General features: G+C 39.4%; 1 protein-coding gene across 2 annotated transcripts in view; it reads left to right on the top strand.

Annotated features, from left to right (window-relative positions):
- The window catches only part of nudcd1 (NudC domain containing 1), a 49319-nt gene that overhangs the window by 3749 nt on the left and 21318 nt on the right, over positions 1–24252 (top strand). For both annotated transcript variants that reach the window (XM_063899577.1, XM_063899578.1), the window contains exons 3-6: positions 3385–3570; positions 5894–6077; positions 7971–8159; positions 19114–19321. In XM_063899577.1, the coding sequence (XP_063755647.1) occupies positions 3385–3570; positions 5894–6077; positions 7971–8159; positions 19114–19321 (767 nt within the window). The remainder of the gene's footprint in view (positions 1–3384; positions 3571–5893; positions 6078–7970; positions 8160–19113; positions 19322–24252) is intronic.

The following is a 24252-nucleotide window of genomic DNA, read 5'->3' as shown; positions in this document are numbered from 1 at the left end:
ATTTTCATATGTGAAAAGGCAGACTCACACAAATATGTTGATCCAAAAAGTGCAGTCAAATTCTTTGCAGTTTGTCTGAGGTTGGGGTACTTCTCTTTCTGCATTAGATTCCAGAATTGGACATTTGTGTCAGGTGTAGCTCTTGATTTGAGCTCAATGTCATTATTTAGTGTGAGGATCTCATTCTCAATAGCACCACTATCCAGGTTGAGGAGTGATGCCACTTTGGACGTTATACAATCCACATCTATAATTTCACCAAATGGAAAACTGACAACAGGCTCAATGGATGCAAAGTCAGTAAAGCACCTGTCAAATTCTGACAAGATGCTTTGCACTTGATCATCATAACGTGCACTCTCAAGCTCCACACAGTCTTTGCCCTGACGCTTAAGTTCTGTGTCCATGTGTGGAAAGTTCCGCAGATCACACTGTTGCGACCTGCTTGATAGAAGCTGTAACTTGTTTTTAAAGGTGTTCATGGAGCTGATCATGTTGATGATGTGTTTGTTCTTACCCTGCAGCTCTAGATTCAAGTTATTGAGCTTGTCAGTCAGATCGGTAAGAAAGGCTAAATCCAAGAGCCACTGACTGTCTTCTAGCTGTGCATATTCAGCATGGTGTGAACGTTTCAGAAATTCTTTAATTTCGGGCAACAATTCAGAAAACCGTTCCAGAAATGTACCTCTGTTGAGCCACCGTCTGTGTGCAGCAGCAGATCTGTGTGTTCTGCACCGGTCTCCTCCAGTTGCGCACGGAATAATCGCCTCTGCAGACTCCTGGCCCGAACAGAACAGGCAATCTTGTTAGCCACATCCATCACGTCTTTCATATTTAAAATCTCGTATAGTTCTCGCCCCATTGATCCTAGTTGACCTACAACCTAAACAAGATGAAGAGCCTGTAATTTTTTCTATGATTATCCTTTCAACTTACTATAGCTGAAGAGAATAAAGAATCCAGGATCAGCATTCAATTGTGGATTTAAGATTTAAATTAATTGTAAATATAGCCTCTTATAACAAAGTTTTGGGATAGCCTACACACAACATGTTTCTGCTCCGACGACTGAACTAGCTCGATTGTAGACGGCGATCGACTGTGGGCACCACTGGTAAGAAGAAGGCAGGAGCGTTTGTTGATGATCACGAATCAGTCATCAAAAAGAAATGCCAACAACAGTTTTTTTATCTTAACGATCCCAACTATGTCTTCTAAAATGTACAAAGAGCCATCTAACCAAAGCTCTGAAAAAATTGTTGACTCACATCTGAATAACTCTGCATTTGGTCAACACTTTTATTTGTCAAGTAAATCACTCTCATAGGAGTACATTAAAACAGAGCTTATAACATGTTAATTAATGCCTCGGTTTGTGGTCGCAGAAAACATTCTATACTGTGATGTAAAAAAAAAATGTAAGTTATATTTTGGGGGCTTTTGTGCCAAATCCGATAGGAACAGTGGGAGGACAGGAAAGTGGAGCAGAGAGCGGTGGGATCCGAAAGGAACCGAGTGGCTACACAGTAACCACGGTAGCCGCCGGGGCTTAATCCTGCAGTCCGAGTTGTCCCACGGCTGAGGCCTATATTGGATTTATATCGTTATCAAGGATATGGATGCTCCCTTTAAAGGATTGAGAACTGTCAATATGCAGCCTCTAGACCAAACAGTTGACTTTTGTGGGGAGTACTAACTCACTCGTTGTCGTGTTTGGAATGCCGAGAAAGCGAGCAGAGTTGCTCAAGAACCCGACACTACTGTGAAGCATGGGTGCGGTGCTAAACTCATCATGCTCTGGGCGGTCTGTCTGAATGGAGCTAGGACGACTGATTCCGTGTAAAGGGAGACGGCTTTAGAATGGGATGTACGATAAGTGATTTTGAGTGAAACACCTACCTTCCTACATCTAAGGATGAGATGAAGCGTTATGGTTTTACATACAATGATCCATAGGGAAACCGAGGCAAAGAAGAGTGTGAAGAAGCTTTCAAGTCCTGTGTGGCCTGCATGTACCAGTATCTCAACCCGAAGAAAATCTTTGGGTATATAAAGTCCGTATTCCAGCGAAGCGAACCCTAAAACATCAATGCTAAAATTACATGAGAATGCTTAAAAAGCACTTTTTAAACTTGTGATACTTACAAGAACTAGACTCTTATTGCAACAAAGCTGAATAACAAATCATTGAGATTGAACTTTGTTATTGACCAAATACTTCAGTCCACAAATCATTTGAGAAATAACACTTAAAGTCCACAACATGTATATTTTGGATATCTTTTTCCATTGTTCATATTAGGTATGACCTAGAAAATACAGCCTCACTTTATTTTTTTAATAGAATTCCAAATTGGTGGCTGACTAAAACTTATTGAGCCCCACTGTAATTTAAATTTTCGCTTAGTCAAGCTTCGCGCCTTACCGAAGTCCTAGTTAGAACCTAGCAACCATAACTTGCATCAGATAGACAGCACTTGAGATTTTTTGATTAAAATCCTGTTCAACCTTACTATTAGCTAAAAATTTTACATTTAGCATCACCGTTCAGCATTCATGTGCCGATTTAAGATGCTTTAAATGGGAGTTTAATCAAGCTGTTATACAACATCAGATACCTACCACAACCAACATTATTCTCGCATCGACATGAATCAGCCTGTAGCATCCGATATGAGATAAACGATAAATGGTGGCACCACTGATGTAGAGCAACGAGAGGCAGGGAGCAGTTTGGTGCATGGATCAAGACACCTCAGCAATGCCCAGGAGAGAAGAAATGCCAAGTCCATACAGATTTTTTTTTTTTTTAACGATATCCCCATACATTTCTTCTAAAATGATACAAACAAGCACATTCTAACTCAAATCGCTCTGAAAAAATCTTTGTCTCAATCTAATTACTCTGTATTTGTGTGCAAACTACTTTTTATTTGTCAAGTAAATCACTCTCATAGGAGTACATTAAAACAGGCTTTAACATGTGGTTAATTTAAATTGGCTATTGGTTTGTTGAGTCAGCAGAAAACATTCTATATTGTGATTTAAAAAAAAAAAAAGTAAGTTATTTTTTGGGGGCTTTTTGCCTTTAATCGGATAGGACAGTGGAGAGTGACAGGAAAGTGGGAGAGAGAGTCGGGGTGGGATCCGGAAAGGACCTCGGGTCGGGAAACGAACCCGGGTTGCCGGCGTGCGGTGCAGGGGTCCCAGCCAGTTGCGCCACGGCCGGGGCCTATATTGTGATTTTATATCGTTATCAAGATATGAATCTCCTCTTTACCGGGATTGAAGCTCCTGTCAATATCGCCTAGCCCCTCTTAGACCAAGACAGTTTCTCTGGTTTTGTGGGTGCAGTACTGAATGTCTGTTGTGCTGGATTTTCAGGACACTGCCCTGGGAAAGCCGAGAGAGGTGTACAGTTTAACCTCTGACGCCAGCCAGTGTGAGGATCGTGTGTGCGCGTCGCTCAGCCTCACCTCAGCCACCTGGGCGGCTCTGTCTGATGGAGCCGGCAGACTGACCCTCCTCCGCACCGGCATGAGGGGAGACGGCTCCTTTACGAAGTGGGAGGTAAGACTAAAAAGTGTTTACTGATGTTAGTTAAAAACACCTACTATTTTTCCTACATCTTTGATAGGATATGAAGTGTTATAGTTGTAACAATGTGTAGGTGAAAGAGCAGTAACTATGGAAGTAGCTTTTCTGCTCCTCTTTTGGTGGCTGAATGGTACAGTAGTGCAGCAACAGAAGATGAACATTTGGTTATATACAAAAGTCCATTATATCTCCAGCGAATAGGTGTAACCTAAAAAATAATCTAAAATTGACACTGAGACTTTTACAAAAGACATCTTTTTACATTTGTACTTCCAATGGAACTAGATCATTATTTAGTTCACAGCTGAAAAAAAAACCAATAGTGGGAGAGTTGAGGGATGCTTTTAATGACAGGGGAGTCAAGCCAGACATCTCAGCAACAGGCGATATAATCTTGGTGTGACGGAATAACACCGTCAAAGTCCCACAGGAGCAGTACTACTAGTTATTATAAAATATAATCAATTTTCATTGTGACAAATATCTTTGTCGATGCCAGCAGACACATGTCAACATTAGTTATTTTTCTAATTTCTCATAATCTTGGGTGGCTGCTTGTAAAATAGTTCAGAGATATGGCTGGTGACATTTTTGAATTTTTTAAATGTCAAAAAAGTCCTTGATTACAAGTCTATGTAACGAGAGAAAAATGCAAAGGCCTGCACAATTTATCAGGCAGCTTTATTTCATTTTTGTAAAAAACTTGAAATCAAAAAACATTTAGTAAAAAGTGTTTATTTGAGCAAGTTTAGCATGAGTGAATGATGTTAGAATTGCTTCTAAGTGTTCAGTTAATCAAAAGCTGTTGATACAACAAACTCAGTATTCCTGACCTTACTTTATGATGCTCTAATGCCATTATTTGCACACAGCAACATTGAAAACATCCTGGAATTAGCATCCCTAATATACTGAAGAAAAAAAAGTAAAAATGTGCACCCCTCGTTAACACAGGCACGAGGAAGTCAGAAAATAATGAGGCAAACTAGCATATGCAACATCGACAGCCCAGCCTTATACTTGAATCTGGCATGTGCTATACAGTATATTCCTATTTAACAGGATAAGAAATTAGTATTGCAATACCTTATGCAAATTAAAACACATCAATATTATGATGAATTACATCTAGCAACCAAGAGTCTGGAGTCTTTTATATAGGATTCATTGCCTTTAAATTGGTTCTGGTATTATAGCATTTCTGTTTATTCAGCTTATAAACTTGTCAAAAGAAGCATTTTTTCTTTTGAAGTGTTATGCAAATTCAAGCTTTTGAACCAGCTCCTGTGTTTTACATTATAAAGCTAAGCCAGTCTTTGGGAAATTGGCTTGTAGCTGTGAGGGATCAAGTCTTTGTGCACTATCCTGTTAACAGCTGGGGCACTCAGGGATTGTGTGTGTGTGTGTGTGTGTGTGTGTGTGTGTGTGTGTGTGTGTGTGTGTGTGTGTGTGTGTGTGTGTGTGTGTGTGTGTGTGTGTGTGTGTGTGTGTGTGTGTGTGTGTGTGTGTGTGTGTGTGTGTGTGTGTGTGTGTGTGTGTGTGTGTGTGTGTGTGTGTGTGTGTGTGTGTGTGTGTGTGTGTGTGTGTGTGTGTGTGTGTGTGTGTGTGTGTGTGTGTGGTGTGTAGATGATACCGGTTATAAATTGATTCATAAACCAGATCTTTTTATGCAGTCCAGTAAAGTAGACCCTCTCTTCTCTCATCACATATCTTCAACCAGGCAAATAAAGACACTCAGAAATACTGTAGAAATACAAGGTTAAATTACCATTTTATTTATAAAATAAAGAAAAATGTCCTATAAAGTGCGGAAAACACCATAACATTGAACTTTTAGGCAAGGGTTATTAATAAGGACTGCTCTTTATTAGTTTGCATTAAGATACAGTGCGACAGAAACTCATTATAAAATGACATTTAAATAGCATCAAAACATTAAAATCGTCATTAGGAAACCAGGAATAAACATATACAACAAGCTCAAATAGAATAAAACAGGCCTAACATACAAGAACAAATGTTACAATGCAGTGTACAATATGAATAGTTATTTGATTTAATAAAAGCATCAGCCTGGATTTAAAAAAGAGTTGTTTAAAGCATAACAAATGAAAGCTGCTTCTGCAGGTTTAGTTCTGAATCTGGAGGCAGAGAGCAGACCTGATGGTTATTATCAAATAAACCTTCAAAACAAATACCTGACACCACATTTTCTTTGCTCATGATCACACTGAAGAACGGCTTCCCAACTTGGGAAATGAGACCCTGATAGTGTGTGTTGGTTCTGTTCTCGCAGCCGCTGTTCAGTGAAGACACGGGGGAGCCTTTCAGCCTGCTCCACAGCGTCTCTCATGTCCAGGATGGAGTCCACTCCATGGAGGTGCTGCTGCTCCGCATCCAGAAAGAGCCGCAGGAAACCAAAGGTAGCGGATTCTACGTGTCTCTGGAGTGGATCACAGTCACCAACACTGCAGGACAAGGTGGGTGGTGCACAGGCCGGCATCATTTTAGTAATTGAGCACGGAGTAAAAGAAGAGAAGACAAGCGTGTCATACATAATTAGGGTCTAAAATGTAAGCCTATTATTTCATTTTCATGTTCTTTTTTTTACAATACAGATACCCCGCAGGCGACAGAAAGCCTTTTAATCAAACTCTACATGGAAGTTAGTCATAGTCTGCCTTTAATGCGGTTTAATCATTAGGTCTCAGATGACATTAGTAATCTCTAAAGCAAACATTGCCAAGAAGAAATTTCATTAAAGTTGTCTGCACTTCATGAGAATGAAGGACAGCCTGACTAATGATTCAAAGATTGGGAAGACAAAAAACCAGAAGCAGCCTTTGGAGAGTGCTTTCCTCATTAAGCTTGATTTAAAGATGGAACCTTTTGATAGCAGCGCGATGCAGAACAATTGTTTGTTGTTTGTTTGAAGTCTCAGTGGGTTTACATTTTATCTGAACATTTTTGTAAAGGAGATTGTAACTCTCCAAAGTCAAGCGGGTCTTTAATATGTTTTAACCTCTTCCACTCCCCACATTTTGCCTACACATTCACCCTATTATGCTTTCCCTTTCCTGTAGTGTGCTATATAGGCTTTTGTGCATGTAAATGGTCTGCAAAGGCTCCCTTTTGGAGGGAAAGGCTGTTCCCTCCAAAGGGAGTTTCTCTCCCACACACACCCTGCCTGAGACTCCTTTATTTACTTCAGGAACGTAGTGACATCACTATGTAGCACTTGCTTTTCTATTGGCTAGCGCTCCAACCACTTTTTGAACATTAAAGCATGGAGCCATGTCAGTAGAGACAATAAATACAAATATGAACTGGAAAATTTGCACAATGTGTCCTCTCTAAGTACATGTGTGTGAGTTCATTGGATTTCTTTAAGGAACATACAGAAAACCAGAGAATCGGGTTTCTTGATTTCATATTTTTTACGAAATTGGTGGAAAACTATCTCATTTCACAGATTCCCACAGAGAGCCACACATGTGCTTCAGCATGGATAGCACACATTCACTTACACCTTGCACAATTTCATATTTCCAAAGTGACCAACATGTTGGACTGTAAATGCAGGAGGGACAAAATGTCATTACTTTCTCATAACAAACTGAGGATATGAAATGAAAAGGTTATTTTCCACTTCGTTCGGGAAACAGTCTGGTTTGTGCCACTAAGGAAAGCCATCACACTTAGGCAAAACCTTTCAGTAATTGAAATGCATTCATTTATATTCCTGTGATCTTTTATTTTCAGAGTACTGTTTTTATCCCGGAGGAAACTCGTTTATGTGTCTGTTGCTTCATTTGATTAGAAAGAAATGAAAAAGAGCTTCAAAATGATGTATATAAACACAAGAAGTTAAAGTTGAAATGAGCAATAAAGATATTTATCTAAATAAAGGGGGGAGATAGCAGGTCAACAGTATATGCCACGTAGATTTATTATATATGATCTCAAAACTAGGAGTATGAAGATTCACTTTCAGCTTGGCACTGTGTCAAACTGTCCTAGAGGGTATAAGGTCTTCCTGTACATTATGATGGATACATTATGGCCACTATCATGCCAAATTATGTCTTATAGGTTGCAGCAACTGAATACTTTTTATGAAACAGATTTGGTGCATATTTAACTATTTAGAAATGTTAATCAAATTGTCAAAATGAGCAACACCAAGACAAATTGCCCTTTTATACACAAGTTCATACAATCACTGATAAAATAAAATATAATCAAAATACCATAAAACAGCACAGCAGACATTTTGTCCAAAGATTTAATACCTGTTGGAAGAAAATGTTTACATTCCTCTTGCCTCTGCTCTGATGGAAGGGACTTCATCCCTGTTGTCTCTCCACATGCAGGTCAGGAGAAGAAGTACGAGGTGAAGAAGAGGAGGGTCCTCAACGGGAAAACGGTGCCTCACTATGCAGCGGTGGAGCCGAAGGGGAAGGGACTCATGGTGGCCTCGGAGAAACCATTCGCTTTCACACATGTAGACGGGCTTCCAGTGCAGCTGCCAGACCCGGAGCCCATGGAGGTAGAGAAGACAGGTGGGTCACAGGTGCTGCTGGGTTAGGGACTTCATAATACCTTTATTTGATAGGTTATTAAAAAACCCTCCATCTAAGTCATTTTAAAGCTGCAGTAATTGCTTGCTCTGAAAGATGATTGCTGACTTTTTGTAGTTCTTATGGGTTCTGTTGACAACCAGCAGATATTGATTAACATTTAAGTTATTTGTCACATATCCTGCCTTCTGACATATTTACGTCCATCATTCACCTTCCTTTTAGCTCTATTTTGGTCTCGACCAACCTTAGTTTGGAAATGTATCTGAATATTTTGCTGCCTATCGGTCCTTTACCAGCAAGTTGCTAAGTTAGCTCTCTAGCGTTCAGTGCTGGGTAGAGATTTTACATTGGGTGAAAACAGTTGCCTGCAGCTTCTGTAAACAGGGCTAATGATTGCATAATTTGGCAATAAAACCACAAGCAATCAGCTAAGAGGGCTCAGAGGTTTGAGGATAAATCTCTTTTCATTATGAGCCTCTTATTTCATATCACATTTTCATTTGAGCCATTGTTATTATAATGATTAGAGGGTTGTTAGTATACACACTACGGCATATAACTCATAATCAAATTCAATTATAAAATGACAAAATATGCCATTATCAATAGGTAGAAGATGCAAAGAAATGAATATCAGGAATTCAAGTGGATGTTTAGAAATAAAAACTGTATTATTAGTAGGTGTAGTAAAAATACTCCAAAAGGGGTGGAGTGATGCATAGTGAACCCAATTCAATAAGTAGTCTTATTTCCCACACCAGTGTTAAGGGGAACTGTTGTACTTGCAAGTGCATCATGACCTAGACCATGTCTCTCTAATTAAGAAACAGTTGTGTTGGGTAAGAAGACCCAGACCTAGTTTGAACTATGTTGTAGAAACTAAAAGAGGTTAGGACACGGCTGGGCATCAATTTGATTTATAATGAGAAAGTGCCATCTCTCGCCGGAGAGTGCACCTACAGGCTGTATGTAAAAGTGTTGAAACACAAACATCATCTGGACTCTGCGTACATAAAAGATATGATTAGGATCATCTCCACACTCATTTCTTGACATTTCTATGTCTTCTGGCAGTTGCATCTGGTTATTTTCAGTAAAACACATGTAAGCTTCTTCTGCTCATTACCTTTCATAGGCTCAAAACGACTCTCTGGGTTGTAGCCATAGAAACGCTGGGGCAGGCAGCACAATATTCCAGATCACACTGGGGCCTTTGTCAGATCTGATAATCCATGTCTCAGTCCATGGATACTTTCCAGAACATTTACTAATGTTTGTCATAAAACCACAGCATAATCTGTCTTCCAGTGGTGTGTTGAAGTGCTTAGTCAAATATTTATAATATCGGTTTCATGTTGACGTTTTAATTTGCTAACGACTATATCATTTTTCTTAATTTGTTGAAACTGCTGAACTGATTTGTCTAAAAATGGCAAAATAATGATAAATGCCAGTTATTTGGGCCAAGAGTCATGTTTTCAAATGTTTAATGGACAACATTAAAAAACAAAAGGTGTGAAAAGTTGCACATTCTCAAGTTTAGGGACTGGAAAAACAATAACAGTTTTGTGTATCTGTTACGTCACTGTCGTTGTTTTTTTTGTTGCTTTTTTACTTTATTGCTGAGACCTAGATGAGAAGATTGAGACCACACATACAGTGGGGCAAAAAAGTATTTAGTCAGCCATCAATTGTGCAAGTTCTCCCATTTAAAAAGATGAGAGAGGCCTGTAATTTTCATCATAGGTACACTTCAACTATGAGAGACAGAGTGGGGGAAACAATCCAGAAATCACATTGTAGGATTTTTAATGAATTAATTGGTAAATTCCTCGGTAAAATAAGTATTTGGTCACCTACAAACAAGCAAGATTTCTGGCTCTCACAGACCTGTAACTTCTTCTTTAAGAGGCTCCTCTGTCCTCCACTCGTTACCTGTATTAATGGCACCTTTTTGAACTCGTTATCAGTATAAAAGACACCTGTCCACAACCTCAAACAGTCATACTCCAAACTCCACTATGGCCAAGACCAAAGAGCTGTCAAAGGAGACCAGAGACAAAATTGTAGACCTGCACCAGGCTGGGAAAACTGAATCTGCAATAGGTAAGCAGCTTGGTGTGAAGAAATCAACTGTGGGAGCAATTATTAGAAAATGGAAGACATACAAGACCACTGCTAATCTCCCTCCATCTGGGGCTCCACGCAAGATCTCACCCCGTGGGGTCAAAATGATCACAAGAACGGTGAGCAAAAATCCCAGAACCACACGGGGGGATGACCTGCAGAGAGCTGGGACCAAAGTAACAGAGGCTACCATCAGTAACACACTACGCCGCCAGGGACTTACATCCTGCAGTTCCAGACGTGTCCCCCTGCTTAAGCCAGTACATGTCCAGGCCCGTCTGAAGTTTGCTAGAGGGCATTTGGATGATCCAGAAGAGGATTGGGAGAATGTCATACGGTCAGATGAAACCAAAATAGAACTTTTTGGTAAAAACTCAACTCGTCGTGTTTGGAGGAGAAAGAATGCAGAGTTGCATCCAAAGAACACCATGCCTACTGTGAAGCATGGGGGTGGAAACATCATGCTTTGGGGCTGTTTTTCTGCAAAGGGACCAGGACGACTGATCCGTGTAAAGGAAAGAATGAATGGGGCCATGTATCGTGAGATTTTGAGTGAAAACCTCCTTCCATCAGCAAGGGCACTGAAGATGAAGCGTGGCTGGGTCTTTCAGCATGACAATGATCCCAAACACACCGCCAGGGCAACGAAGGAGTGGCTTCGTAAGAAGCATTTCAAGGTCCTGGAGTGGCCTAGCCAGTCTCCAGATCTCAACCCCATAGAAAATCTTTGGAGGGAGTTGAAAGTCCGTGTTGCCCAGCGACAGCCCCAAAACATCACTGCTGTAGAGGAGATCTGCATGGAGGAATGGGCCAAAATACCAGCAACAGTGTGTGAAAACCTTGTGAAGACTTACAGAAAACGTTTGACCTCTGTCATTGCCAACAAAGGGTATACAACAAAGTATTGAGATGAACTTTTGTTATTGACCAAATACTTATTTTCCACAATAATCTTAAAAATAAATTCTTTAAAAATCCTACAATGTGATTTTCTGGATTTTCTTTTCTCATTCTGTCTCTCATAGTTGAGGTATACCTATGATAAAAATGACAGGCCTCTCTCATCTTTTTAAATGGGAGAACTTGCACAATTGGTGGCTGACTAAATACTTTTTTGCCCAACTGTACCTGACCAATCAATATCAAGTCAGGAGTTAGCAAGGTTAGCTTAGATAGATAGAATCGGAGGAGGAAACCCTCTTTATTGTCACATACATGCTCACAGCAGAGCACACACAGCGAAATTGGTCCTCTGCATTTAACCCATCCTAGTGCAGCTATTGTGCAGCGATGGGGAGGGGGGATTGGAGGTGTCGGTGCCTTGCTCAAGGGCACCACAGCAGGGCCTAGGAGGTGAACTGGGACCTTTCCAAGTAGCAGTCCACTTTCCATATTTCAAGTCTGTTCGGGGACTTGAACCAGCGACCCTACGATTCCCAGTCCAAGCCCCTACTGACTGAGCCACTGCTGTTCTGCATAAAGCTCACTAACTATCACATTGTATCTTTTTGTTATGCATATTGTCTGCACTGATGCATTTTGACAGAGCCAGGCAAGCCTTCTCTCCTGTTTTCAGTCTTCATGCTAAGCTAGGCTAACTGGCTAATGGCTGTAGCTTCAAATTAACCTAGACTTGAAAGTGGTATCGATCAAAACCTCTCCATAAAAACCAAAACAGGCGAGTTTGCCAAAATGTTTCTCAACTGACTAAATCTTTCACGACTAGACACAGTCTTTACTTTTATATACATCACTTTTTTAAACATGTGTTTAATTTACAAAACATCCTGTTTCTGTACTGACCCAAATGTTCTAATCAAAATCTTTGACATTTATTTTTCCTGCCTCCTATCTTATACTCACAACCTCTATGAAAGCATACATTCCCCTCTTTTTCAAAAGATGGAAAAAAAGAACTTTGGGTGACCGAGGCAGAGCTTAGTGTATGTCTGTATGTGTGTGTATGTTAATGGAGCAGAAGCATTATAATAGCAGCTTTTTAGCCGATCCTTTTATCAGCATTCTGCTTTTCTTGTTTCGTAGAGTAGAAGTGGAATAGATGTCAGGAGAGGAGGCATCTTCAAAGAGGCTTGTAAGTGATGAGAGAGGAGATGCAAAAGGGGGGAGGAGAGAAGGAGATGAATTAATGGTGCGCTGATGGAGAACAGGTGCAGATATGCCATCAGAGTGTACACGAGACAGAGAAAGCATCCAAAGGTGTGGTTGGAAAAGTATATATTATTTACGTAAGTGGATAGTGGATAGTGGCTGTGTTTAGGTTGGCATTTTATGTGTCTGAACAGCAGTTAGGCTGACAAGGAAGCTCAAACGATGAACATTGGAGAGGTAAAGAGGAGATTGAGAAATGAAAGAGAAGATTTGGCAGCCCCACTCTCCCCTTCTCATTAGTTCTTTTTGTTGATTCAGTCCACAACAAAAGGTGATAATGAACTTGTCTCAGTTCCCCACATCCCTGCCAGATATGGAACAGGTTTGTTGGTTTTGAAACTCGAAATTGGACCAATTTCAGTGTTCAGGCTCTGGCAGTAATCACAGAGTGAGAGATATGACAGTTCTGGCACTAAGTTGTCTCTATAGGAGTGTTGTATATGAGAACATTCACACTGGCTGCCTATGAATCAGATGATTCAGCTTGCAGTGATCTGTTCCCTCTTTTGTTTCTATAGTTGTTTCATGGCTTATTTTTTGATCGTATAACTCTAGCCAGGATTGAAGCATCTCTCAATTTCCTGAGCTGACAGAATTTTGACTGTATTTCAAAATAAAGACACACTTAATTTACTGTCAGCACTCTGTCAAAGATCAGTAAAACACCTATTTCCAATAAATAACGCTGCTAAAGTACCTAATGTTTTAAGGACTATGTACTTGAAACCAAAAATAACTAACAATCCTCCTTTAGTTAATATAAGCACAAATAAAGCAATGTGCAACCTTTCAATTACAATTCCTGCATTTAAAATCTAAGTAAAAGCTGTATCACCAAAATGGATATACATATCCCAAATTAATACTTGTTTGGCAAAAAATGACCCTTGTGTCTGATATAATATTTGATCTGACTTTACATCATTTATTCCGACCTATATGTAAGAATTATTTCACTGTTGTAGCTCAAATTGGAGATCCTTTTAAAAAAGTCTTTAGATACAGCTGAGTAATTTATTCCTGTACAGGCTGTTGGTCGATTAATACATCTGAAGGGTGACTGATTGGAGTGATGAAGGATAAATACAAATCAGTCTCAACTGCTGACCATTTACAAGTTTAATATTATGGAACATTTGTTGTTATGTATGTACATAATAATTCACGTATAATCTTAATCTGCAGAGTATAAATTTAAGGATAAGGAGGTAGATGTGTCTCAATAGTAGTTAAAAAAATGCAGAAAAGGATTTGTAAACTCACATATTCCACAAGTTAAAAGAAAATCCTTGAATACATGTTCTAAATATTTTTCTAACATTTTCAACTTTTGATCAGGCATGTGTAAATCAAGTTTGTATTTGTGGACCTAAAATAGTTTGATTTCTGTCACTGTGGTGGAACCCGAATGCATGCTCTTAATATGAAATGCGCAAACTAAGTCATCAGCAGGGTATCTGAAAATGGCTGACTGATTTTCGATCTGACCGATAGACAGTTTGTCTCAAAAATCAGTTTGTTTGTCGGCCATCCTATCAGTTGTTAGAGCTGATGACCCATGTACTGGGGATAGGTCCCAAAGCGGAGGAATACAGTGTCTTGCGAAAGTATTCACCCCCCTTGGCTTTTTATTTACATTACAACCTGTAATTTAAATGTTTTTTAATCTGAATTGTATGTGATGGATCTGCACAAAATAGTCTAAGTTGGTGAAGTGAAATGAGAAAAATATATATAAAAAAAGATTTTTTTTAAATAAAAAACTGAACATTGGCATGTGCATATGCATTGGCCTTTGCTATGAAGCCCCTAAAAAGTTCTGATGCCACCAATTACCTTCAGAAGCCACATAATTAGTGAAGTGAAGTCCACCTGTGTGCTATCTAAGTGTCACATGCTCTGTCAGTATAAACACACCTTTTCTGAAAGGCCGCACCACTAAGAGAGAGGCATCACACCATGAAGACAAAGGAGCTCTCCAAACAAGTCAGGGACAAAGTTATTGAGACATACAAGTCAGGGTTGGGTTATAAAAAAATATCCACATCTTTGATGATCCCCCGGAGCACCGTCAAATCCGTAATCTTCAAATGGAAAGAACATGGGACCACAACAAACCTGCCAAGACAGGGCTGCCCACCAAAACTCACAGACCGGGCAAGGAGGGCATTAATCAGAGAGGCAACAGAGAGACTAAAGGTAACCCTGAAGGAGCTGCAGAGTTCCACAGCAGAGACTGGAGTGTCTGTGCATAGGACCACAATAAGCCGAACACTCCATAAAGCTGGGCTTTATGGAAGAGTGTCCAGAAAAAAACCATTACTTAATGTTAAAAATAAGAAGGCACGTTTTGAGTTTGCCAAAAGGCATGTGCCGGACTCCCTAAATGTATGGCGGAAGGTGGTCTGCTCAGATGAGACTAAAATCGAACTTTTCGGCCACCAAGGGAAACGCTATGTCTGGTGGAAACCAAACACATCCCATCACCCCAAGAACACCATCCCCATGAAACATGGTGGTGGCAGCATCATGCTGTGGGGACGTTTTTCAGCAGCAGGGACTGGGAAACTGGTCCGAGTCGAGGGAAAGATGGATGGTGCTAAATACAGGGATATTCTAGAGCAAACCCTGTTTTAGTCTGCGTGTGATTTGAGACTGGGACGGAGGTTCACCTTCCAGGAGGAAAATGACCCGAAGCATACTGCTAAAGCAACACTCGAATGGTTTAACCGGAAGAATTTAAATGTGTTGGAATGGCCTAGTCAAAGCCCAGACCTCAATCCAATTGAGGTTTGACTTGAAGTCTGCTGTTCACAAGCAGAAACCATCCAACATCAAGGAGCTGGAGAGGTTTTGCCATTAGGAATGGGCAAAAATCCAAGTGGCAAGATGTGGCAAGCTCATAGAGACTTATCACAAGCAACTTGCAGCTGTAATTGCCGCAAAAGGTGGCTCTATAAAGTACTGACATTAGGGGGGTGAATAGTTATGCATGCTGAAGTTTTCTGTTTGTTATTTGCTTCACAGTGAAAAAAAAACACATCTTCAAAGTTGTAGGCATGTTCTGTAAATGAAATTATACAAACTCTGACGCAATCCATGTTACTTCCAGGTTGTGAGGCAACAAAACATGAAAAATGCCAAGGGGGCTGAATACTTTTGCAAGCCACTGTATATGTTAAAAAGATATCTCCAATGCTTTTTGTTATTTGTAAATTATTTTAAAATTCAAGGATTTGTGGAATTTGTTTGCATTCTTGCAGATCCCTTTTTCAAAATATATGTGAGTTTAAAAATCTACTTTGGATCAGGTATTCGTGAATCCAGTTGTTATGTTCTCGAATCTGTGTTTGTGGATCGGCCTTTACACGCACATTTTTTAAAACAAACTTTCCGCCCGTCGAACAAAATCTGCGCGTGTGACTCACTTCTTTCAGATGTCCTGCTGATGAGGTGGTTCTGCATTTAAAAGTTAGAGCATGTAAATATAGCAGTCAGATAATTGCATTCAAAAGGACAATATTTCCATCTGGCAGGTAGACGAGTTCCCTAAAAGTAGCAGTGAATGGAAAGACTCAAGTAACGTACCTCAAATACTTTAAATGTTCTGATGGTATTCAACTATTCGACTTCTCACAGTTATGCCTGTGCATGTGAGGGAGATCCTTATTATCTGCCTCTCTGGTAGGTTCTGTCTGATAAGTCCTGTAATTAACCCCTCCTAACCCAGGTTCTCCTATCAATGGGTGCTAACCATATGTTGCTAAGAGGTTACTAAGCAGCATTTCTGAATTTAGTTTGTTTCTTATTCTGTTTCCCAGCTGGTGAAATGAGGAGGACTGTTCAGTGATGGGGTCACTGTATTATCCTCCTTTATAAATGCCTGGCAGCTGCTTTTCATGAAGTAGGTACTTTTCACCTGAGCCCAGATCTCTGAAAAACTGTAGTCAGAAAGAAAATAAGGTATGAATCTGTATTCTGAGTGATGAAAGGGACTCTGCAGATGAAAGAAGGACTTGAATAGATTGTGTTTTAGAAAGGTACCCGTGAACAACCTGAACAAGAATGTTAAAGAATGGTTTAAGAATGACACGAGGCTGGATATTTTTACATTTTCCAACTAGGCTATTCACAACCTTTTTCTCCAGAAATGTTCAAAAGGCAACTCGCTGTGTGACAAATTAATTTGTGTTTCATTGAAGCGCACCAGGTGTTTTCACTGTCTGCTAAAATGCAAATGATTTGCTTGTGAATAACAGAATGCTAACAGGCCAGGGGGAGGTGCTGAGTCAGAAACAACAGAAAATTGGCATCTTGGCAATGTGGGCAATGGTGAAACAGATTGGTTCCTTGTTAAAAAAAAGCGGAAATGCATGTCTCATGTTCGTGAAAAGGGTTCTTTCAAGGACAGGTTTAGCTTTTTTAACTAAATGTTTTGCATTAGTTTAACAACTAGAAAGCACAGAGAGAGAGAGTATGCCTTCTCCAGTGATCCTCAACACTTTAAAGCAGGGGTGTCCAAACTACTGCCCGGGGCCAACTGCGTCCATTTTGAAATTGCTTGCAGCAAATTCTAAAAGTGTAATGATCCATTGTAATATGTAAAAATATATCACACAATATTAATGTGTTAATAAGCCCATTTTTTAACATAAATTCAGTCGAAAATTTGAAAACATTTGTAAACAAGCTTAGTTGATTTTTAAGAATAAAAAAATCCAGTAACTCATTACCTTTCCTATTTCGCTTTCCAACTTCCCAATCTGAGACTTCTGACTTAACTTATAAGGCAATATACCTCACGTGGCCTTCAGTGAAATATGTTTGGACACCCTGCTCTAAAGGTACAATATGTAGCACTTACGCATTAAAACGGCAATAAACACTAACCAGTGTTTTATGTTATGTTGAATTGTAAACTTATAATTTGCCAAATGATTCAAACTGTTTTCAAACCTCGAGGAAGCCATTATGAAGTCAGGATAACAGTCATACATATACATATATTATATATAATGTACTTTTTAGATCTTTGTTCTTTTCGAGCTTATATTAGTAGTATTTAAATCATCAGATGTCTTTTTCTTGAGTTTTCAGAGAAACAATGTAAGCAAACATAAGCCATTAGCTTGCAGCCCCTCTGAATTTGAACATGAAACTGCTTTATTTTGTGCCTTTACTGGTTTTAAACACCTGGCTTCATTGTTATGACGAGTAAAGGACCTTTACCGATAATTGGCCCCTGGTAAAAACCTTTAGACAGATGAACACTGAGGGAATCTGAGAAAAAATTCTTGCTAGGGCTGAACGACTTTTGAAAATAATGTAATTGCGATTTTTTTCCTCAATATTGCAATTGCGATTTAATATGCGATTATTTTTTCAAGGTCCTCTTCTCATGTATTTTTCAACAAACACAAGCAATAAATCAATCGTGATTACAATCGTGAACCTTGTGAGGTAGCAACAGTAGCGAGGCACGTTCTGCACAATACCTAACGTTGCGCAGCGTCTTCCTTTTTAAAGCCAAAATAATTCCACACAACTGCACTCTTCTGACGAGCCTGAGGCCATTGTGCAACAGGTTCAAGCGCAGCGTCGACTTCTTTCCCTGCCTGCTCGGCTTCGCTCGGCTCGCTCGCAAGTCACGTGACCTGATCACGTGACCAGTCAAATCGCAGCCTTTGCGGTTGGAAAATCTCGTTTTGTCATATCGCGATATTATCGCAAATGCAATTAATCGTTCAACCCTAATTCTTGTAAGAGCAAAAGTTTATGAGATGAGACTTTATTTGCCTCTGCCAAGGAATCCTTTTGAAGAGAAAAACTTGAATTAGCACCTGGCTTGGATCCTCTGAAAACAGCTTCCTTGACCCTTCTATTTGGTCGATGTGCAGATCTGTGCATAAATGTTTTAATACAAATCTGCGAAATACTGTTACTTAATGTTAACTTTATTGAGTAATTACCTCTGAAATTGTATAGTTTGTTAAGTTTCTAAATTTGTATTGGCAGTATGCTCAGGTCCATTGAATAATTATGTGATTTCAGATTTTTTTGGGACAATTAGATAATTAGACATTCAGTATGCAGGATTAACACCCTATGCTGTCACTTATATCTATAATTATTCAATATTATACCTTTTCTCAATAAAAACTCAACAAATTAACATTTTCAATGAAAATATAGATTTTGACCATCTTACGCAACTTATGCTACTTTCACTGTTTGGTAAAATAAATAAATATGCTAAATAGTTTTATATTTATTTGAACATTTTGACATCTGTTTTTGTCTCTAGTAAAAGTCATATGCAAAGCAATTATTAAAGATTTAAATGACTGCAAATAGCACTACAGAAAATGCAAAGAAAGTTGTGGCAGGATATTTCTGCACACTCTGAAATGTCGAAGGGTGCAGGAGAATTGGCTTGATAGCTTCATTGTTAGAAAAAGTCCTGGTAGTCTCCCTCGCATATTGATTATTCATTTAGGTTAATAGTCTCCCGTCTGCAGTACCACTGAATATTCAGCAGTAACTCCCTTCAAATCCTGCGCTGTATCAGATGTTTTATGTATGACTCTGTACACTGTCTAACTTTAGCACCATTAATTTCTCTCCTGTTTGAATTCAGACCCCATCTACTTCTGGCAGCAGACGGCGGAGGACGTGACGGTATTCGTGCGCATGCCAGAGGGTGTCACCAAAGAGGCGGTGCAGTTCAGGCTGACGGCAGACCAAATCATGCTGGGAGTTCAGGGTTTCCCTCCTCTACTGGAGGGGCAGCTGTTCGCAGCTGTAGACCCCGAGGCCAGCGCCTGGATCGTCAAAGATGACAAAAGGTACGCAAAGTCTCTGAGATTTGATTTTGAGATTGATCCCGTGTCACAAACATCAGTGACACGGGATTCCTCATGGTACCTTGCAGCTTTATTTCAGTTTTTAGAAGTAGCAATAGACAAGTTGTTTTGGTTTAACATATAATTATGAAGTAAATGTTGATTGCACAATATGAAATCTTATTTAGATTAGTTATCTTTATTACCCTCACTTTCACTAGTAAGATTCGTCAGGAAAATGAAGGCATTATTACCTCTTTATTACCCAATTATTATCTTACAAAACTGTGGAAATGTAATACCGTATTTTCTCTGACATTATATGTTACTTGTTAGACACTTTTATCCAAAGAGATTTACATACACTCAATACTGTGGGGGGTGACTACGGGGGGGAATGAACCTGTGCTCCCCTGATCCTAAGATCAAGGCACTAGCCCACTGAGCCACAGCCTCCTACACTTATTGTATTTATATATCGACGTCAATGATTTGCATAAGGCATGGTGGTCGTGTCCGTTCCAGCGAGGTGAAGATATCCAACAGAAGAGGGAGAGACCGCGGGCTCTTGGCAGGGACTGAGCATCATTTAGAATTATGGACTATATAAAAAATGGGACTATATGTCTAGCTTTGACCCTGGATGGTCTCAATAGGTTGCAAATTGTGTAGCTATGCTTTGTATCTATTGACATTACATTACATTTTACATTACTTCAGTACTGTAGACATACTTATGGGAGGAATTTGGGGTTAGGTATCTTGCCCAAGGTTTTCCCCACATGTTGGCCGTAGTGGGTGGGATCAAACCACTGACCCTCTGACCGGTAGATCAGCACATTATCCCCTTGAGCCACAGCCACATTGATTAAATAGTGCATGTGCAGTATTTATGCATTGTTTCAATGATTTGAGATGACATTTGTTTTAATGTATGTATTTATATGCAGTTTTTAATCCTTATTGAGGGCTTCAGAAAAGTAGTAAAGAAAAACTAGTAGAAAAGTACAAAGTGTACTTCTGTCCCACTAAGCTGAACAGTGTATTTTTCTTAGCTCTGTATGCATTTATTTTCCTTGTATGACATTAGTGCAGAATATTACTTGTCTTATGAGCGATATTGCAAAGTACAATACAATCATCAAAAGTGTCACATATTAATAGGGTGTCAATTATGCAAGTCATGGAATAGTAGAGTTTAGTATCTTTATTATTAATAATATAAATGTGAGAAGTGTTCATGGTGGCCGAGGATTTAGACGAAACTGAACCATCTGTGAATTGCCTCCTTGTAGTGCGTCCCTGTGACTCCGGTCTCCGGTCATTAGTGCCATTCTCTGCGCCCCCTCCCACTCTGCTGTAATATTATTTTGTCACTCAGTTAGAAAACAAAACACAACCAAATATGTTTTACTTTATTAATCAATCAAACTTTATATATAGCACATTTCAAGCTAATCAAATAAAGGTTGTAACAAGGGAATATTTAGGATGTGAAAATAGTAATATAAAAAGAGAATAGAAATAAAGTTCTCGGGATCAACAGTAGGATCAAAGTGTTAACAAAATGGAGGAGAATATAAATATAAGTTATAATACCAATTATTATTATGAATAATAAAACTATAGGGTTGTAAAACACCCCGTCATAGCCATAAAACAAAACTTTTTGAGTTATAAAGTATAAAACATATCAGCTTCTCTCAGAACTTATGGAAGGCTGATTCAGTATCTTGGAGCAAATGACTGAAAGCTGCCTCGGCAAATGTTTTTGAGAGATTTAAGCAGTGGAGATTGGGTCAGTTTGGTTCTTTAAGCTTATATGTCCCACCCATTTCCTTACAGAATGGACCGGTCTGGCCAAGACGTTTTCTCCCGGGCAATGGGCATTGGGGTATTAAAGAAAAAAACAAAACAATGGTAGGGCCCCAGGGGAGGATAAAAGGTACTACCTAGATGCTGGGAGTGTCTTCTGTTACCCCAATGTCTTATGGAGGTCGAGGATGGTGCCTGTCATTTGTTTAAACTGTAATCATGGCAATATATGTCAGTACTGGAACTCATTAGACTGTCTAACACCAGATTCATGTCCAGGTTGTGGAACAGAGAATCAGCTCTTTCTTTACTCCTTTTGAAATGGCAGCCACTGTAACTCAGTGATGCACATCAATAATAAAGGAAAGAGTTGAAACCTTTTCATAAACCTTGGATGCATTAATACAGAATGGGTTGAGTCACATCCTCCACTTTAAGTCCTTTCATCCTCCTCTCCATCAGCTCTTCATCTCTGAATCCTATTACTTCCATATGAGTCATTCAATGCTCCGCTCCTTGCACATGTTACATAGGCTAGGTTTCTGATGGTCCTTGATAAGTGTTAAGGCTCTTGTCTGTGAGCAGAACATCTACAAACATTGTAGTTTGGATGTAAAACCGTGTGGTGTTTATCCTGCAAGTGTTGTTGTGTATTGTTAAAGTACGGTGGCCGAACTGCCAGAAACGCTTCTATCAGGAGAAACGTGCTGCCTTTCAAAAACGATGCAAATACAAAAACACAAATGTGCCAAAACACAAATGAAGAAAAATGTTCACCAACTTAACAACGCATCACTGCATTTAGAAAAACATTCACCAACTTGACAAAACATGTGCATCTTGAGGAAACCCTCCAAACATAAAACACTGCAAATAAAAAACGCTGCATGAAGTTCAAAACACAAACGAAACGAGGGGACAAAAAAAAGTTATGCACACAGCTGGGACCAGAGTGCTTGTTGAGGTTCGGGGGTTATAAAGTTGGTCAACGGTCACTCTCCAGAAACTTAAAGGTGCCATAGAATGGTATTTTAAATTGTTCTCTGATGTCTACAAAGAAGGTATATAACTTGGGTTGATCAAAAAATGTCCAGATGCGGTTTAACAGGTCCATTTACAACCCTATGATTTGGTCCTAGAATGAAACAAGCTGAATGGCCTTATTTAGGGCTAATTTAAATAATTATGGCGAGCTCTGCTCTGATTGGCTGGTTTACAAAGACCAATCCATGGCTGCCTCAGAGCCCACAGAAGTAAGTGAAGTTCAGAGGGATGAACTATGGAGGCTATTGGCATCCAACCTTACATGTTTGAGCCTTTATCGGAGGAGGAAACCGATCAATTTGAAGAACAGCCAGTTGGTCGGAGACTGGAGAGCAACGTTAGGGAGTGGTACGTGTTAGTGTTAATGTTTCCAGCAGCTGGTGTATGCAAATGTTGGGGCTGGACTACCGTGTGTGACGTCACACACAGGGATTGTTGTAATTCGCCCATTTTACCGCTGTGATATGCATATATGATTTGATATGGTTTGAGGTTCACAGTATGTCAGTTCAATTTTCCGAACTCTCCTTATTCAACTATGCCAAGGTAAGTACAGTTTTTCATTCTATGGCACCTTTAAATAAAATGTGCCGGTCAGTTTTATCGGCTTATTATAACAATGTGATCACATGATTTCTTATTAGTGCAGATCTGCTGTAAGCTAGCTAGCTAACATAGCTAATCTTGTCATTTCAAATATACTGACAAAGCACTTTTATGAAACAGACTAACTCTGCAAGAGTGACAGATGACCAATGTTGTCAGTGCTCCGGTCCCAGCTGTTTGCATCACTTTTTAGTGTCCCAGTCTCCATTGTGTTTCTTCATTTGCGGCATTTTGTTTACGCAGCGCTTCTAGTACGCTGGTATGTTTCCTCAAGTTGGTTGAACGTTTTCTCGTTTTCTTCATTTGCATGTGTTTTGGTACATTTGTGGGGTTTGCTTTTTATTTTCAATCGACAAATACATGGATACTGACAATAAGAAAAACAACGGGACCAAGCTTGTGTTTTTATTTTTACATCATATTTGAAAGGTTTTCCTAACGTAATTGTTTTGGGCGTTGCAGCGTGTTTACACGGGTCGGTCACACTATTAAAGCTTATCCCCGCTTTAAAGACACATTTTAGTCACATTTGGCATTTGGAGGTGGATAATACCATACAGTGACACTTAGATTTTGTCTCCTGTTTGGGTGCTTTGTACATCTAGATGCCCTTTTAAGCTATGAATATATCAGAAAAACTTCTTGGTGTTTTTCCATAGATACCCAAAGGACATTATGCTAGTCAAACAAAACATAAAATAGTGTGTATGTTAACCTGTAGGTGTATGCATGCATGTTCCATCTGGATGTCCTTCCGCAACGTAAATAACAAGAAAAAGAATGACCCTTTTGTTTGTATGGAGCATGTATTTCCATACCAATGGGTTATTTTTTTTATAGGCAGACGGCTGAGCACCATCCTGCTTGCCTCTGTCCGGAACTGAATTAAGAAGCTGCTCTTTGTGTCTCTTTTATATCTTTTCATCATTACCCATATATAGGGCTGTTTCATAACATCCGCATGGATGACAGTATGAATGATATTTTTCTCTCTGAATACCACATTCTTAGATTCAGGATGCAACGTGCGCAGTGTGCCGTGTTGAAGTAGCCTGTTGACTATTTTCAGCCAGAAAATCTCCTGTTTGTAGGTCTGAAACCTTGAAGCAACAACATGAAGCCCTGATGAAGTCCATGTTTTTTATCAAGTATTGTTACACATTTCTTTGAATTTTGTACGTCATGAAAACCAGAAAAAACATGAAGTAAATGAGAATAAGTTTCTTATTTGGACCTGGATAAGGTTTCTGTTTCATTCAATTTGCCATTAAAACCAACAAATCCTTTTTTTAGGTACGTTTTGGTAGCATTTTGTAACACTGCTTACCATTCCTGTTGTTGGTTAAAATGACATCAATTAGTTGTAATAACTATAATTTTATTGGACCAAAAGGAACGTTTTTTGCTGTCAAATTTCCCTTTATACAGATCAACAGCCCAACATTTGGTTTAAAAGCAGCACCTGTTTT

The sequence above is a fragment of the Eleginops maclovinus genome, chromosome 13 (genome assembly GCF_036324505.1).
Source record: "Eleginops maclovinus isolate JMC-PN-2008 ecotype Puerto Natales chromosome 13, JC_Emac_rtc_rv5, whole genome shotgun sequence".
Taxonomy (NCBI): domain Eukaryota; kingdom Metazoa; phylum Chordata; class Actinopteri; order Perciformes; family Eleginopidae; genus Eleginops; species Eleginops maclovinus.
This window is presented reverse-complemented; position numbering and strand designations above follow the sequence as displayed.